General features: G+C 40.0%; 1 protein-coding gene across 2 annotated transcripts in view; it reads left to right on the top strand.

Annotated features, from left to right (window-relative positions):
* Positions 1 to 16,206, top strand: part of plxnb1b (plexin b1b) — an 89,414-nt gene that overhangs the window by 29,374 nt on the left and 43,834 nt on the right. For both annotated transcript variants that reach the window (XM_088337828.1, XM_088337829.1), the window contains 6 exons: positions 9,941 to 10,011; positions 10,864 to 11,992; positions 12,064 to 12,246; positions 15,568 to 15,696; positions 15,890 to 15,990; positions 16,060 to 16,192. In XM_088337828.1, coding sequence (XP_088193954.1) covers positions 10,874 to 11,992; positions 12,064 to 12,246; positions 15,568 to 15,696; positions 15,890 to 15,990; positions 16,060 to 16,192 — 1,665 coding nt within the window. In that variant the 5' untranslated portion in view covers positions 9,941 to 10,011; positions 10,864 to 10,873. The remainder of the gene's footprint in view (positions 1 to 9,940; positions 10,012 to 10,863; positions 11,993 to 12,063; positions 12,247 to 15,567; positions 15,697 to 15,889; positions 15,991 to 16,059; positions 16,193 to 16,206) is intronic.

Raw genomic sequence — 16,206 nt, 5'->3', positions numbered from 1 at the left:
TCTTTTGCCCCCTCCCCCATAAAGATAGATTTATTATAAAACATTGTGCACTGCATTGTGTATGTTCAAATAATGTCATTGTCATTTTAATATAATGTTTTAATTGTGCAATCTTCCAGGAATTGCAATTTTTGTGTCATGTTTTTTTTTTGTCAATCAAGTCACTTTTAACACTTTTGCATTTTGAGTTTGATTATTGTCAAATGGGGCAGCACGGCAGCGCAGTGGTTAGCACGTGTGCAGCACAGTTCTGAGGTCATGAGATCGAACCTTCCCGTGCGTGTTTTGCATGTTCTCCCTGTGCTCGTGTGGGTTTCCTCTGGGCACTCCGGTTTCCTCCCACATTCCAAATACATACATGTTAGGTTTATTAGCCGGTCCAAATTGTCCCTAGGTGTGAATGGGCGAGCGAATTGTCTGTCCCTGTGTGCCCTGCGACTGGCTTGCAACAAGTTCAGGGTGTCCCCTGCCCACTGCCCGAAGATAGCTGGGATGGGCTCCAGCACCCCGTGACCCTACTCAGGATAAACGGTGCAGATAATGGATGGATCGATATTATCAAATGTTGAGCTTAAAAAGGGGAGACAATATATTACTTTGCTTCACAAAACCAATTTGATGAATTGAAATATGAATTTTGACGAATATAAAATGACATCTTTACAGAGTCTCCATCTAATAACTTGCAATCTTGACATGTTTTCTGCTTGTATATTTACTCATAGATGCATACAAGACTCTGTCGGGATGATTAAAATAACATAATAATATTTTTTTCCTGGTCTGGCACTCTGACAAGTTTTTTTTCCCCAATCTGGGCCACGACTCCAAAAGTTTGCCCACCCCTGGTCTAACCTGACTGAGGTCATTTCTTGTTTCAAAGACTGAGCCAAGATTTTTGGTCTTGACCTCCAAACATGGAGGCGGATGTCTGCGTCCCGCCAGCCTGTTGTAAAATACTTTTGACTTTGATGCAGTCGCACGTCTTCTTTGACTTGAGTCATTTTTGGAGTCTGCCGGCTTTCAAGGTTACATCACAGGACGCATTCTAATGTTAAATACTGGCAGGGGTTAATCAGGTCTCTGTTTGATTTTAAGCAGGAACTATGAAAGGTCTCCCAAAGTGATATTGTTATGGGGATGCTGTTGAATCGGATGTTAGAAAACAGCGTGTCTTGAAGTGTTAGGACAACAGGAATTTTTTCCGGGATGTCAAAGTATCCGGACATTGCTGGAAGTTCGATTTTGTATTGTGCATTTTTTTCCCGAGTACAGGACATTATTGTCGTGCTTCTTTCCGCTGCTACCAGCGTGTGGCACTATGAGAGCTCACCCACCGTCCACCGGGTTCCTCTTCCTGTCACAGTCACAGTACGTGTGTAAACATACTGTACTGTATCTCCAGCGTGCTCAGAACTTTGACATTTTTATTGCTTAATATATCGTGCATCCATTCAATATGGTTGGTGTGAAGTGGAAAGAAGAGACGAGCTGTTTCTTTTGAAACGAAAGTGGAATAAAAAAGCTTTATGCGGTTGAGAAAATTGTCGGAACGCTTTTCTTTGGCCCCTTTCTACCACGGAGAAGGAAGTCGCCTAAATCTTGAAGCTCATGTTCCAAAAGTAAGTTAAACTAAACCTTATTTATCTTTATAGAGCATATTATTTTATGGAATGTTTATTTTTTAGTACAAAACAATACAGGTTATACAAGCCTAAACACCCTAGCACTAAAGCAACTTACGAACAAATTCATCGATAGTCCATAACCTATCTTGTTCGTAAGTAGGGGAGCGTCTATATGAGGCGCACTTTAAAACCCATAATTTGTCAGAAATTTGAAAGGAGTTTGCATCATTGCATGCAACGGGATTCGACCCGGTTCGTGACACTAATAGTACCAACACTTCATCAGTAGACCATCAGTGGTGCAAATGGCATATGGAAAGGCATTGGACGTTATCTCATTGTCACCAGAAATGAATGTTAAAGAATGCGGGAACCAAAGTCTTTCAACAAAATACTTTACAGCCTATTTTACGTTTGTATACATATTAAGCTGCAACGTTATTCACGGACAGGTGAAGAAGTTGAGTGACTGTTTAAGCGTGTAAGAATGTAGAACATAATGCACTAAGCAAATAACCATGAAGAAGAATAGTGTGATGAGATCAATTTTTCGTATGACGTCTGCATCACTGGGGGTCTTGTTATTGAGTGTCGATGCTCTCATCGCCGCTACCTGGGTTTGATTCCCGATGCATTCACAAATTTGCCATTTTGGCCTGATCAATCATTACACTAAAATACACCGTAAGTGTATAAAGAACCCAACAGCTATTAACGAATAAACACGGTAGCTTTAACTCATGCGCCTTAGAGTCTAGTGCACCTTATATATGAAATATATATGACAAAAGATTAATTTTAAGGGTGCGTCTAATAACAAATATGCCTGATTCTGCTGAAAATACGGTACAATTATAAGGTAATACTTTACAGCATTACAAATAAAAACATTTTATGAATTATCGACAATACAGTCGCTGGATCTCACCAATAATAAAGCAACATTCATCATTTGTTTGGCTACTCTTTCATTTTTAGTGTTTTGGTGCCAGGTTATGACTCACATTTGCTTGATTGGAGCAACGCCGCCAGCATAAGTTTGGCTGTGTTCACTGAGAGAGGGCAAGCCCGCACCATTATGGCCAGTCCAGCTCCAGGGTGGCTTGATGTGGCAGAACAGGTTTGTTGTGAGACTGCGCTCATGACCGCAGACAGTGTCGCCGTTCTCGTGCTGCATTCGAGTGCGAACTAGCTCGCTCTACTTGTCACAGAGTTCAATTGAATTATGGGACACGCATCGTGAGCTTTCACAGATTGTTAGAAATTTGTAGCTGCAGGGACGAAAAAAAAATACAAGTGCGCTTTGGAGAGCGAACAAGGTGAAGTTGAACACCTGAGTTCTGTGGATTTTTTTGTAATGTCAAAATACAGTGGTACCTTTTTATAAGGGTACTTCTAAAGACGAAAATTTCAGTGTACGAGTGTTATTTGTAAGAAAAGTCTTGCCCGCTATACTAAGTAAAATCCAATACACAAGCAGTTCCAAAGGCTACCACTAGAGAGTGCTCACGGCTCGTGACTGCGTAATGTGCTGTATAAAATTGTGTTTACAATCATTTCAGGTTACAGTAACCTTATGTTTAGTGTATATCATCAACATCTCAATCTCATAACTGTCAACCTCTGCCAACTGCTCCTCTTATTGATGATTGAAAATCCTCATGGTTAAACAAATATAAACCTTCTAAACACAATGCGGAAACTATTTACTCACATCAAGACTATGTAGAGTACCATGACAATATTGGCAATCTACGAAGACGTAGTCATCCGCTATCAGTGACCGAAACAATTAGGATAAGAGTCGAAAGATGAGATCAGTCTTTTTTTGAAAACAAATGTTTCATGTATTAAAATTGTTATATGGCGTACACAATTTGCAATTTCAAAAATATATATACCATATGGGGGAGCACGGCGGCGCAGTGGTTAGCACGTGTGCGGCACAGTTCTGAGGCCATGAGATCGAATCTCCTGTGTGGAGTTTGCATGTTCTCCCTGTGCTCGCGTGGGTTTCCTCCGGGCTCATCGGTTTCCTCTCACATTCCAAAAACATGCGTTTCAGGTTAATTGGCAGGCCCAAATTGTCCCTAGGTGTGGATGAACGAGTGACTTGTCTGTCTCTTTGTGCCCTGTGACCGGCTGGCAACCAGTTTAGGGTGTCCCCTGCCCACTGCCCGGAGAAGGCTGAGATTGGCTCCAGCACCCCCGTGACCCAACTGAGGATAAGCGGTGCAGATAATGGATGGATGGATATATGTACAGAATATGTATGTGATCTTCGTCACTTTTGTTTTTGCTTTATTATGATTCCTAAGACTTAAAAAGTGGTCGGCGGCGCCCTCTGTTGGCTGCGGCTGCATCGGCTCGCTACAACGGGTCAGGTGCAATCGACATTTCGTTCTGTGTACATTGTTACACAGAATGACAATACAAGGAAATTATTATTATTATTATTATTATATTACATTTTCTAGATCAGTAGAGGGCTAATATTTGAGTCGTGGGCAACAATGAATTAAAAGATAATCAGCACAAGCAAAGTGATTCGATTTTTTTTTTTTGCTGCAGACAAAGTCTCGATCCTATACCTTTGCAATGTATGAGAAAGTTGTACATTATATTTAATTTCATTAAATTGGTTTTGAAACACTCAGAATCAAATCAAAATAATATTCCATGCTCCTTTTATAAGCACTACATTTGATAGTATGCATTAAAAACTCAGAATGCAACAGTGTTTTCTTTGCATTTTACTTGATAAATATATTGAGAAATAAAATACATTATAAAAATTAGTTTTAAATATTAGAGCTTATGCTCAGGGAAACAATTTCAATTTAATATGTTTGCAATAGAATCTGATTATTTTTACATCCGATACCAGAAGGAAGCAGTTCATTTGCATTGTTTTTGCTCTTTTATTACATTGATTTTCCTGGATCGGAGTGGGCAAACATTTGCCGCATTCATTTAAAAAAATTGGCTAACCAGATGGGCCAGAAGGGAAAGAAATAATTGATGGATTTGGTTTTTCGGATCTGCCGATACAGAGTTTGAATCTGATACCTTGGCAATACATGATAAAAAAACAATAAAAAAATGTATTCATAAATAAATATACATGTAAACATTTATGCATACAATGTTATATTATAAAATATTTGTATATCGTTTCATCAAATTGGTTTTAAGGCACTCCGGATTTAAGCAAATTAAAATAATTGTACTTTTCACCCTTTTAAGGGCTAAATTGGGTAAAATGATAAAAACTCAAAACACAAACGTGTTTTCTTTTGCATACCATTTGATTAATGTCTTGAGGAATAGAATAAACGCATGATAAGAAAATTGCAAATACAGAAAAATGCACAATAGAATAATTTTATTATCTATCTATCTACCATGGTCATATCCTTCAAGAGGGGTGACCGACAGCAAGACAAACACATACACAAAAACAAAGAAAATATAAAGAGGGAAAAAGTAGCAAAAAACACACACAAAATTTTTTGGACCATGACCAACCCAAATGCCCAAACACCCAAACAAGTTAAGCACCTCGGCACCCAAGTCGGTCATGCTTTCGTCCCTCCAGATGAAACTGGACACGAGAAAGCGGCCATGTCACTCTGGTCAGGGTGACACAACACACTCTTTTGTTCAACAGCAGGGCCGACAGCTTTCACTGGTTTACCCCTGCTGCATCATACAGGTGCCCTGACCATCCCTTTAAACGCGTCCAAACATCCCACTCTCCTTTCACAACACCTCTCCACTCATTCCTATCACCAACAAGAGCTCTAGCTTCCACTGTATTTAGACCTCTTACCTGCAGTGCACTCATAACACCATCCATCCATGTCAATCGCGGCCTTCCTCTTGGTCTCCTTCCATTTACTTCTGCTCTGTAGATCCTCTTCAACATTCGCTCCTCATCCATCCTCTCCATGTGTCCAAACCAACAGAGTACTCACTTATCCACACGCTTGCTCAGTTCCACTACTACTCCAGTTCTGTCTCTCACAATTTCATTTCTCAATCTATCCAATCTTGTCACTCCTAACATACTCATCAAATACTTCATCTCAAAAACATTTAATTTTCTTCTCAAATCTACGTTCAGGCTCCAAGTCTCTGCACCATACAACACTGTCGGCACAATCACACTCTCATACAGTCCCCTCTTATCATCCATACTCATATTCTTGTTGCTCATCAGTTTCCTCGGAGCTCCCAAAACCTTGCTTCCTTGATTTATTAAAAAGTAATATAACATTATGTGAATGTAGACAATGCCGTTTGTACACTTTGTTTTATGAAAAACTGTTTTTATGGCATGATGAAGAGGGCACAATGGTACACTGTGGACAAGAGAGGCACCAAAACAAGATTTTTTTTAAATTTCTAGTACTTTTATTTTGTTAACTGTTAGTTTAGCAGGTCAACTTAGGTGACCTTAGAGTTTTATCTTGCTCACGAGCCCTAATTTGCCCACCTCTGTCCTAAGTCTTCCATTACAACTTAGAGGTAGGTGTATGATTGCAAAGGATTCCTTAGGGCAAAGTTCCTAAAACCTGAAATGTTCTGACTTGCCTTCCATTCATCCAGTGGTCCCCTTTCACTTACTGCAACTTTTGTTAAGGCTGGTGATATCATCATCTTCAGCTGCTATGTTGAATATTTCCAAGTATTTTTATTTGTTGATTAGCGCTTGTATCAAGTATGTGCAACAGCAAAGTGGGATGCTTTAATTAGCAAAGCTCACACAACTGCTTAGAATCACTCAAACGGCTTATCTGGCCAATACTATGGTAACCACATTCGCCTCAACACCCATACAAAGAAGTTCTTTGTGTCGGCGGCTCAACTTGCATAAAGTCTTATGTATGCGCTCAGATTTCAGATTTCCCTTGCGCTCTAATTTGGCAGGTAAACACGTAAGTTTGTGTATGCTTTATTTCCTGATCCTCGTTAAAAACAGTCTTCAATGTTTTTCTTAACATTACAAATATTCATGCTAGATTATGGAACTGAGGGAAAAGGCTTTTAGTTAAGCTAAAGCTATTATATAGTGACCCCTTCAGGTATGAAAAGACTTTTCTCATTTTAAACAAAATTAGTGTTATTTTTACTGGCCTTTTTAGTAGCTTGTCCCGCTAGTTACTAAAGGTAGCCAGTTGACTGTAGTTGCGCTTAGTAAATTCAACTTGTTTGGTCTTTTAGCTTTGGTCTCTTGGATTGATCAAAAAAATATAGAGTAAGTCTAGAATTTTGGGCTTCTGTAATGGGACTTATTCAAATGCATACGCTTCAGCTCCAATCTATGACAAAGTGACCTCAAGTGGTAAATTATTTCACACTGCCACATTTAGTTTGGTTTAGGGCTGCAACAACAAATTGACAAAATGGGTTACAATTGATTATTAAAGGTTTTGGCAACTAATTTCTTCATTGATTCATTGTGTCTCGCGATTTATGAGGCACTATGCACGCTAAATCAATGCAAATAAGTGTGAAGTTGTAGGGTTGTAGTTCCACTTTGGTCTGGCAGAGGGCGCTGTGAGACCGATTTTATAAAAGTATCTTATTTTTAAAAAAATATTGGCATCATTGCAAACAAAATTGGCATGAAACTGTCAAACACTACAAAGTGAACCAAATTTACAGATACTGCTGCAGAAATACTGAGAAAATAAATCTCAAAATAAATTAGTAAAATAAAGTAAAAATGAAAATAACAATAATTACATGTTTAACTCAACCCAAGGTGCAGATTCCTAAACACATTACATCTCATTTGCACTTTAGGAATGTTTATTGTATTCAAAGGTTTAACCAAAAAACAAATTTGTTTACATCTAGAAGTGGGTTTACATTTTTGATCATTTTTGGTTACTAATAATTTTGCTACACATAAAATGTAATGTATTTCTCTCTTTCCATTTTTATTTTGTATGATAAGTCCAAATGTAATTAGATCTTTTGATTAAGTGGTATAAAAAGTGTATCTTACGTATTTGCAGTATAGCATACATGTTATGTATTTTTGTTTATAGTTAATTGACAAAACCATAGATTTTTAAAATTCTTTTGTATTGTAGAATATTCCGTTGGTTTGTGCACATTTTTTTATCTGTCCAAAACTTCAATATTTGAATATAAGAGATTAAAAATGTGTTTTTAAAAAATCGGATTAATCGAACAATCGACCTATTTATCGATTATCAAAATAATTGTTAGTTGCAGCCCCAGTTTATTCTACTTGAGCCAACCTCGAAGATGTAAAACCTTTCCCAATTTCACAAATGTCCTGAAATTGAAAAACCATCTTTATACTGTCTTTTAGTGGACCCTTTTAAAAAAATGTGAAGATGTGGTGCTAGCTTGGGATCGTTTATAGAGCAATCAGAATATTGTTCTAGAATTTCCGTTTGCTGACATTATTGAGTCCAGAACTCTTATTCCTCTGGCAGCGCATTTGAATTCCCAAAACATGTTTTTCTCAAATGAGCCAATGTCATTAGAGGATGAGGCAGAAACGTTAATGAGCAACTGTCTGGATACTTTTTGCTTTTTCTGATGAGTCGCATTCCATTAGTGTTGTGTGATCAGTGAGGCTGACAAGTATTGCCCCATTTAGGAATAGTGGCTATTTGATTTTTTTTAAGGAAACAAGAGTCTGTCGAGTTTGTCAGGTAGTGGTGGATAATATGACCATACTATATCATAAGGGACTCTAACGAGTTCTCCAAAAAAGGAAAGATTGTCCGATCGTCCGATCGTCTACTGTGTTCCCTGGTCTGGATTTAGCACTGACTTTTTCTTTAGCCACTCACAGCACTTTCGAAGTTTGTCCTTAAAAATTGAGCTGCCAATAATAGTCTTTGCATTAATACCCAATGTTTTAAATCAAACCATCACCAAAAATAAGGTATATAAATATCTTGAAGCTGTCATATCAAAGCTGTCAGAAACTTAAATCATGGCCAGGATAGCTCAAACCACAGCAGCACTTGCCAGACTTCAACCTGGAGGGACAAGAACATAGCAGTGAAATCAAATATCTGATTCATGCAAGCGATGGTTACTTCCATCTTCTCTCCGCGTTTACAAGACAAGGACTCTGATAGCAAACCTAGAAAAAAAATACAGGCCTTGGAGATCTGATGCTGCAGAAAATTTATCGGCATCAGCTACTTAGCCCATTGGTCAAACCAAACCATCAGAGGGTACATTGGGCCCTACGAAGAACTGTTGTCCACTGTGCGCAGACAGAACCTTCAGTGGTATGGTCACGTCACAAGATCATCTGGAGTGGCCTAGATAATTCTCCAGGGCACAGTCCAAGGGAAGAGGAGAGGAATAAAAAGAACTGGGCAGAGAACATTGAGAAATGGATTGGTGCCAACTTTGCCATGACCCAAAAACAGGCCAGGAACTGTCAACAGCAGTCCAAAGTTGCTTCTTCACTGGTACCCCAACAACCCATGCGGTTAAGGGAACTATGCTGCGTGAAAGCTTGGTTGGGAAATCCTCAGAAATATGCCTATTAATGGTAAAAAAAAATCGAAAATCATAATTTTGTTTTCAAAAAAAAGGACATAATGTTTCTGCCATATTACCTACTAATGATGGCTTAAATATTCTTAAGTTGTGTAAAATAAAAGTTCAACGTGCTACGCTGAAAAAAACTTTTGTCTTTTAATGATACTGCCGCACTCAATCTATTATTTCCTAACTGTTTTTTGATATTACAAATGATCACCAACAAATAATTGATTGTACAGTTTCTTATTTGGTAAACAAACATAGCGTAAGATGTTAAATCTTCCGCAAGTGTGAGGACTTCCAAAGATTCAGTGTCTCAGATATTTCATGTTGGCATGAGGAAGAGTAGATGATGTTAATCTAAGGAGTCAGGTTCTCTTGGTCTTTATCTTCCCCTTTTTCCTTCTTTTTCTGGCTTGGATTCTGAAACTGAAGATCTTTTGTATATTGTCTCCTAGCAATGGCTGAAGATCTTTTACTGCGGCCAACTCGCTGGAGGCTACTTAAGGCCTTTACTGGGGGACTGTGAGGGCTTCTCCCTTTTTTTCGAACATACAACAAGGATGTAGTTAGTGTGACAAGAATTTAAATGGTAAAAAAAAACTTCCCACGGCCTTTTGTGCAATGCAGGGATTTCAAAAGTATTTTCAGAATTTGGGTGAACATGTAGTTCTTGCAAAAAGCCTCAGAAGTCATTTAAGATCCCCTGAAAAATATATTTAATGAGAATTTGTGTTTCTTTTTTTCCCTGTGTGTTTCAGATGATGTCCACAAAAACTATTGGGAGATTGAAAGGTCAGCATCCCTTGTCAAACACCCGAGAAAGCAAATGGTGAGTCAGTGAAATGTTTTTGAAGGGTAACATGGAAGTAATATAAATACTTTTTAAAACACATTTATGTGTGCAAATCAGGACATTTTAGTTGGTATGGCCACATACTATTTTAGAGTTCCTCAGCTGGCAACTGCTTTGTCTGGGAAGGAACCTTTTCCTCATTATTTGTAAGTCTCGATTACTGTAATAGAGAAAGTATATTCTTGTTGGACAAAATTATTAAACCTCCTCTTAATTGTGATTTTAAGATTTTTCACAGTGAAGTATTTAATGATTATATCTTACCTTTGAAGCAATATTGATGCTTTCTCCGCTCTGTTAACACAAAACACATCTAATCAGGGAAGCCCAAACCTCTTGATCCCCCATCTAGTTCTTCCAAAGGGAGCACTAGGTTTTCCCAGACCATCTAAGAGACACAGTTTCTCCAGCGTGTCCTAGCTCAACTATGTTGGCTCCTAATGGTGGCACATACCCGGAGCAACTCTGAAGAAAGGCATCCAGGAGACATCTGAACCAGATGCCTAAGCTACCTCACCTGATTTTTTTCTATGCGGAGGAGCAGTGTTTTTACTATTCCTCACGGATGTACAAGCTTTTCAGATTGTCTATGAGGGAAGTGGAATCTCATTTTAGCTGCTTGTATTTTGTTTTTTTTTGGTCACCACCCACACCTTGTGACTATAGTTGAAGGTAGGAACGTAGATTGATTTGTAAATCGAAGGTTTCACCTTTTAATATAGGTTCAAAGAGAAAATAAATACGGATTTAATCTGTCAACTATGTGGGAAGATTCAGAAGTGTGGTTAATTCGAGGGATTTCTTCTTTCCTTGCTCCCCATGTGTTAGATCGGCCACAATGCCATCGTGGGTGATATGTGGTCTCCCAGGGCTAGCAGTGAGGTGGCTGCTTTCCCTGGCGCTCTTTGTGCCTGGATGGGGGCAGTCGTGGAGCTCGTATCCCACCTTCGCCCGCAATGACACTGAATTTGAGCACCTGGCCCTGCACCCCGACCCTGGCACGGGTCGCGTTTATGTTGGCGCTCGGGACTTCTTGTTCCAGCTGGACGCGCTCCTAAAACTCGAACTGGAAGACCGCACCGGCCCGGTCAAAGACAGCGGGGAGTGCCTGCCGCCTGTGACTGAGAGCAACTGCCCTCAAGCGAAGCTCACCAGCAACCACAACAAGCTCTTGTTGGTCAACCCCTACTCCATGGAGCTCATCACTTGTGGCAGCATCAACCAAGGGATCTGCCAGAAACGGAGCCTGGCTTCCGTGGGTGAAGTGCTGTTCTCCACCGAGACGCCCGTGGACACCCAGTACGTGGCCGCCAACCACCCCGATGTTAGCACGGTAGGCCTGGTCGTCCGGCCTCATGCCTTCAGGCAGCCGTTGCTCTTTGTGGGGCGGGGATACACCAGTAGTCAGCCACCCATTGCAACTCGCAACCTGGAGCAAGAACCCATCTTCTCATACGAGGAGACGGCTAAGTTGGCGGTGGCCGGCCGCCTCTCTGAGTACGACCACCATTTCGTGGCTTCCTTCGCCCACCGTCAGCACGTCTACTTCCTCTTCTACAGGCGAGACCTCAAGTCAAAGTCGAGGGAATACCGCACTTACATTTCCCGTGTGTGTTTGGATGACCAGGCTTATTATTCCTACGTGGAGGTGCCCTTGACGTGTCGCTCTCGGGCGGGGAAAAATTATAACCTCCTTCAAGCCGTCCAGCTAGGATTTTCCAAAGACGGCAGTCTGGGTCAAGGTTCTGAGATCGTTCTGGGTGTTTTTTCCACCCGGCTGGCTTCGTCCAATCGGCCCAGTGAAGACTCAGCCCTGTGCGTCTTTCGTCTGGAAGATATGGACAGCAGGATTAACTCAACCAGGGACTTGTGCTACACAAAAATGGGCAGAGATGGTGGAATGGAGGCGGCTTACATCGAATATGAAGTCAAGTCCAACTGCGTCAACTTGCTGGAGGTGAGTTCAGAAAATCAAAATGAAAAAGACGAACACATAACTCTGTGACTTACTATACCTGGTCTTTTTAGAATACCCTGGATCGATACCCTTGCGGTTCTGATCACACTCCCAGCCCAATGGGCAGCCGGATTGCCGTGGAAACAGAAACTATTCTGGACAGCCCATCTGCTCGGCTCACAGCAGTTGCGGTGAGCGTGAGGACGGGACACACCATTGCCTTCCTGGGAGACTCCAAGGGGAACCTGCATAAGGTAAACCTTGCTCTAACACAATTTGTTGGTCTTGAATGACAGTCCGCGGCAATCATGTTTTTTTTCTCGGTTCAGATGGTGTCATGGTTGAGGCAGACAAAGTGTGCTGTATCATCTTTCTAGTAGTTGAAAAGCATAGTTGAGGAAAAAATTAAGTCTGTTTTTCCAAAGTAATTTGCTTGGTTATTTTGAAAGACCCACTGTTAATCAGGCTCCATCCCTTGGCATACAGCTCTCATTAATATGCACTTTTAACGTCAACAAAACGTGTGCCATCATCAGGTCCCGGTAAATTGTGAGAATAAGACAGATTGGTATAAAACATTTTAGTGTTGAATTGGGTAAACTCCGTGTCATCAGTTTGACTCGGCATCTTGACGAATAGTTTCAGTGAGCTTTGGCAGGAGACTATCATGAACTCAGAGATCTGGCCAATCACCTGGACAAAGCATCAAGCCAGTTTGGGATGTAAATCAGCATAGTTCAGTGAAATCAAAGATCAGATTCATGCAAGTGTTGGTTACTTATAACTTACTCAACGCTTGTGAGACATGGACTCTCACAGCAAAACTGGAAAAGAAAATCCAGGCCAGGGAAATGCGATGCTACAGGAAATCTATAGGCATCAGCCACTTAGCCCATGTGACAAATGAAACGGTGCGCAAGACTATCAGAGGGCTTATTGGACCCTACGAAGAACTGTTGTCGACTGCGCGGACGAAAACTTCGGTGGTATGGTCACGTCACAAGATAATCAGGACTGGCCAAGATAATTCTCCAGGGCACAGTCCAACAGGGATGGAGGATAGGAAGACCGAAAAAGAATTGGGCAGACAACGTTAAGTAAGGGACTTGTGCCACCTTTGCCACTACCCAAGAACAGGCCAGGGACAGTCAATGGTGGAGAAGGGTGTCCAGAGTTGCATCCTCACTGGTACCCTGACGACCCACGCGGTTAAGGGAACTGTGAGCTCATCAACTACTGGGTAACTTGTTTGGATTCGGTCTGATTAAATCAGATCTCTGTTTCCGTCTCACTGCTTTGGGAACACTTTTAAAGTTAAAAGCCAATAAGAAAATGAGCAGTTGGTGATGCTTTTAGATCCCCCTTGACATAACCCAAATTTGCATTTTTTAGCAGGCCCCCTGACACACGGCTCTTTGTGTCATTTTGTGGCGTGTGGTTGAGCTCCATGTCTGAACAGCCGTCTTACAATGGCAGCCATTTACACGCTAGGGCACCGTGACATCACTCAGAGTTTGCGAAACACCCTTTCCCAAACTGGCATGTTGTGAACAGATCAGTAGAGAAGCATGGACATTCTAACCTAAGTCCACATTCAGAATGGTGATATTTTGTGTATGAGACAGCCTAACTACAGTGTGGAAATAAAAATATTTAGGCAAATCCTGCAGTGCCAGATGTATCCTTCTGCTTTGAACCAGTACATGTCCGTGCCTATCTGAAGTTTGCTAGAGAGCCTTTGGATGATCCAGCAGACGACTAGAATGTGCTATGCTCGGATAAAACAAAAACAATAACTTTTTTGGTAGAAACTATATGAAAATGATTCCAAACACACTGGTAACGAATAAGCATTTAAAGGTCCTAGGGTGCCCGAGTCAATCTCCTGATCTCAACCCTTTTGAAAATCTTTAGGGGGGTTTAAGACAGTCTACAAACATCATTGCCATAGAGGGGCTCTGTATAGAGGAATGGGCCAAAACCTCTGTAAAAACCTACAGAGAACTTTTGACCTCTGTTCTCTCCAACAAAGGGTAGAAATTACCTTTTAGAATTGACTAAATATGTATTTTACAGCATAACTTCTTAAAAATCACACAATGTTATTTTCTAGGTTATTTTTCTGTCTGTCATAGTTAGATGCCTCACTTATCATTTAAGTGAATTTCTTGCAGTCAGGCTAAAAATGAGCAAAATTAAGTATTGAAATACAATTGTTTCTGCAATGGAAACAAATCGTTGGTGGACACAGCTTTCTGTCACACAATTGTGATGGGCTGTCATACGTGCTCCAGATATATAAGCACAAAACGAGATTAGGTTTGCATCACATGAGAGATTAAGAAAATAAAGGCTTTACGACATTTTTTTTACTTTGTTTTTGAGGTCAGGTCTTTGCAGAATGTTTCTCGAAAGAAGGTGTTTTTGTAACATAATCTTATTTATGACTGTAAATGCCCCTGTTTAAAATGCTTTGTTATATGCTCCAAAATATTTTCCAAACCTTATTCTTGCTGTAGCAGCAATCGTATTAGAAGTGTGTTAAATTTCAAACAAAATGATTACCCTTCACGTTGCCACATGAGTGAAATCGTCGAGCCGGCCTGCATGCTGATATAGAATTATTTCATCAAATTGATTGTGTCTCGTAAATGAAATATGGGAAGATATAATGCTTAGGCTGTCAATAACTAATCTGCTTCTGTATTATGGATTTCATACCACATTTATGATTATATCCATAGTCCATACTTGTTAATACATTAGGCCAGTGGGACTTCAATTAGTGAATAAGTATTTTCCTGTCTGAGAAAAGTGGGAAGTGACCCGGCCAGAACCAGATGTCTTATGGTCTAGTCCAAAAGCCTATCCAATGTGGGCCGAATTTAGTACAAAGATATTCATTGGTGTTTTTAACCCCCTTTAATGTGATCTAAATTCAACACCTAAAAGTTGTCTTTTCAATGTCTTGAAAAATACATTCTTCATTTGCATGCACTTTTCATATTTTATTTTTAGATCGAATGAAAACCTAATGTTGGCATATTTTAAACATCTTTTAGACTTATTGTCAACCTGTTTCTTTTAAGTTGGGAATATTTATCAGATGTTAATCGTCATTTATTTTGGGGTTTGCATTCCAAAAATAACCCAAGATAAGGTTGTGCAATCAGGCATTCATATTTGACGACTTAAACTGAACTGAGGCTTTTTTTTCTGAGGATTCATTTGTCTAAAAAACGTTTTATCTATAAGGTTGTTTTGTTTGAAAAAAAAATATTAAAAAAAATATAATATAATATAAAAAAATATATATATAATAAAACTTGTAGTTCATATTGTACAAAACAACCCCTAAATGGTCATTTTTTACTAATAAATTGAAGAAAAATTTTGTTTTTTGCTTGTTTCCTTAAATTGCTTTCAAAAATAAATACATTTTTGTAATAGGACCCAAAAAAAGGATTAAGAGGTTTCGCACTAAACAACCTAGTGAATTGTATCAATCCAAGTCATTGATCCGTCCATTTTCCCGCATTTTGGGTTATTTTTTGTTTGTACTCTCCGTGTGTCAGGTGTTCCTGGGGCCCAATGGTGAGGTGGAGGAATACGCCGTAATATCCATCCAACACAACGCAGCCATCAGTTCCGACCTAATCTTGGATGAAGAGGAGAAAAATCTGTTCATCATGACTCCAAATATGGTGAGCATACAATCTTTGTTTTTTTCCTCTAGGGCAAGAAAATCACAAGAAAAAAATCTTTGTGCATAATCTCCTATTGTTGTCCTATTTCTTTTTTGTTTTTGTTTCTATTTTTCTGGGTCAACTTAGTGTTTGTCGGGAGCTTGTTGTAGATGCTTGGCTGCTGATTTGGGAGGTTTTATTGTGCTTTCAGCTGCAAAAGAGGCCAGTTGCTGAATGTGAGCAACACAGTGACTGTCAGTCCTGTCTACAGGCCCATGATCCCTACTGTGGCTGGTGTGTCCTACAGGGAAGGTAAAACTTGGTTAAGACTCACTTATGCACACAATTAGAGAACAGAAAAATTGGATCCATCCATTGCAGATGCGTCTTGCAGTCCGAGTGCCGCCGCGGGCAGAACCTTGGCCAATGGCTTTGGAGCTTTGACATGGAGCAGCAATGTTTGGCTGTCCAAGAACTCAATCCTTTCAATATCAGCAGGGGGGAAAGTCGGACAGTAAGTGGATTTCA

The sequence above is a fragment of the Urocampus carinirostris genome, chromosome 6 (assembly GCF_059441175.1).
Source record: "Urocampus carinirostris isolate Australia breed hairy pipefish chromosome 6, RoL_Ucar_1.0, whole genome shotgun sequence".
NCBI lineage: Eukaryota > Metazoa > Chordata > Actinopteri > Syngnathiformes > Syngnathidae > Urocampus > Urocampus carinirostris.
Note: the sequence above shows the minus strand (reverse complement) of the source record. Positions and strands in the feature narration are given on the sequence as shown.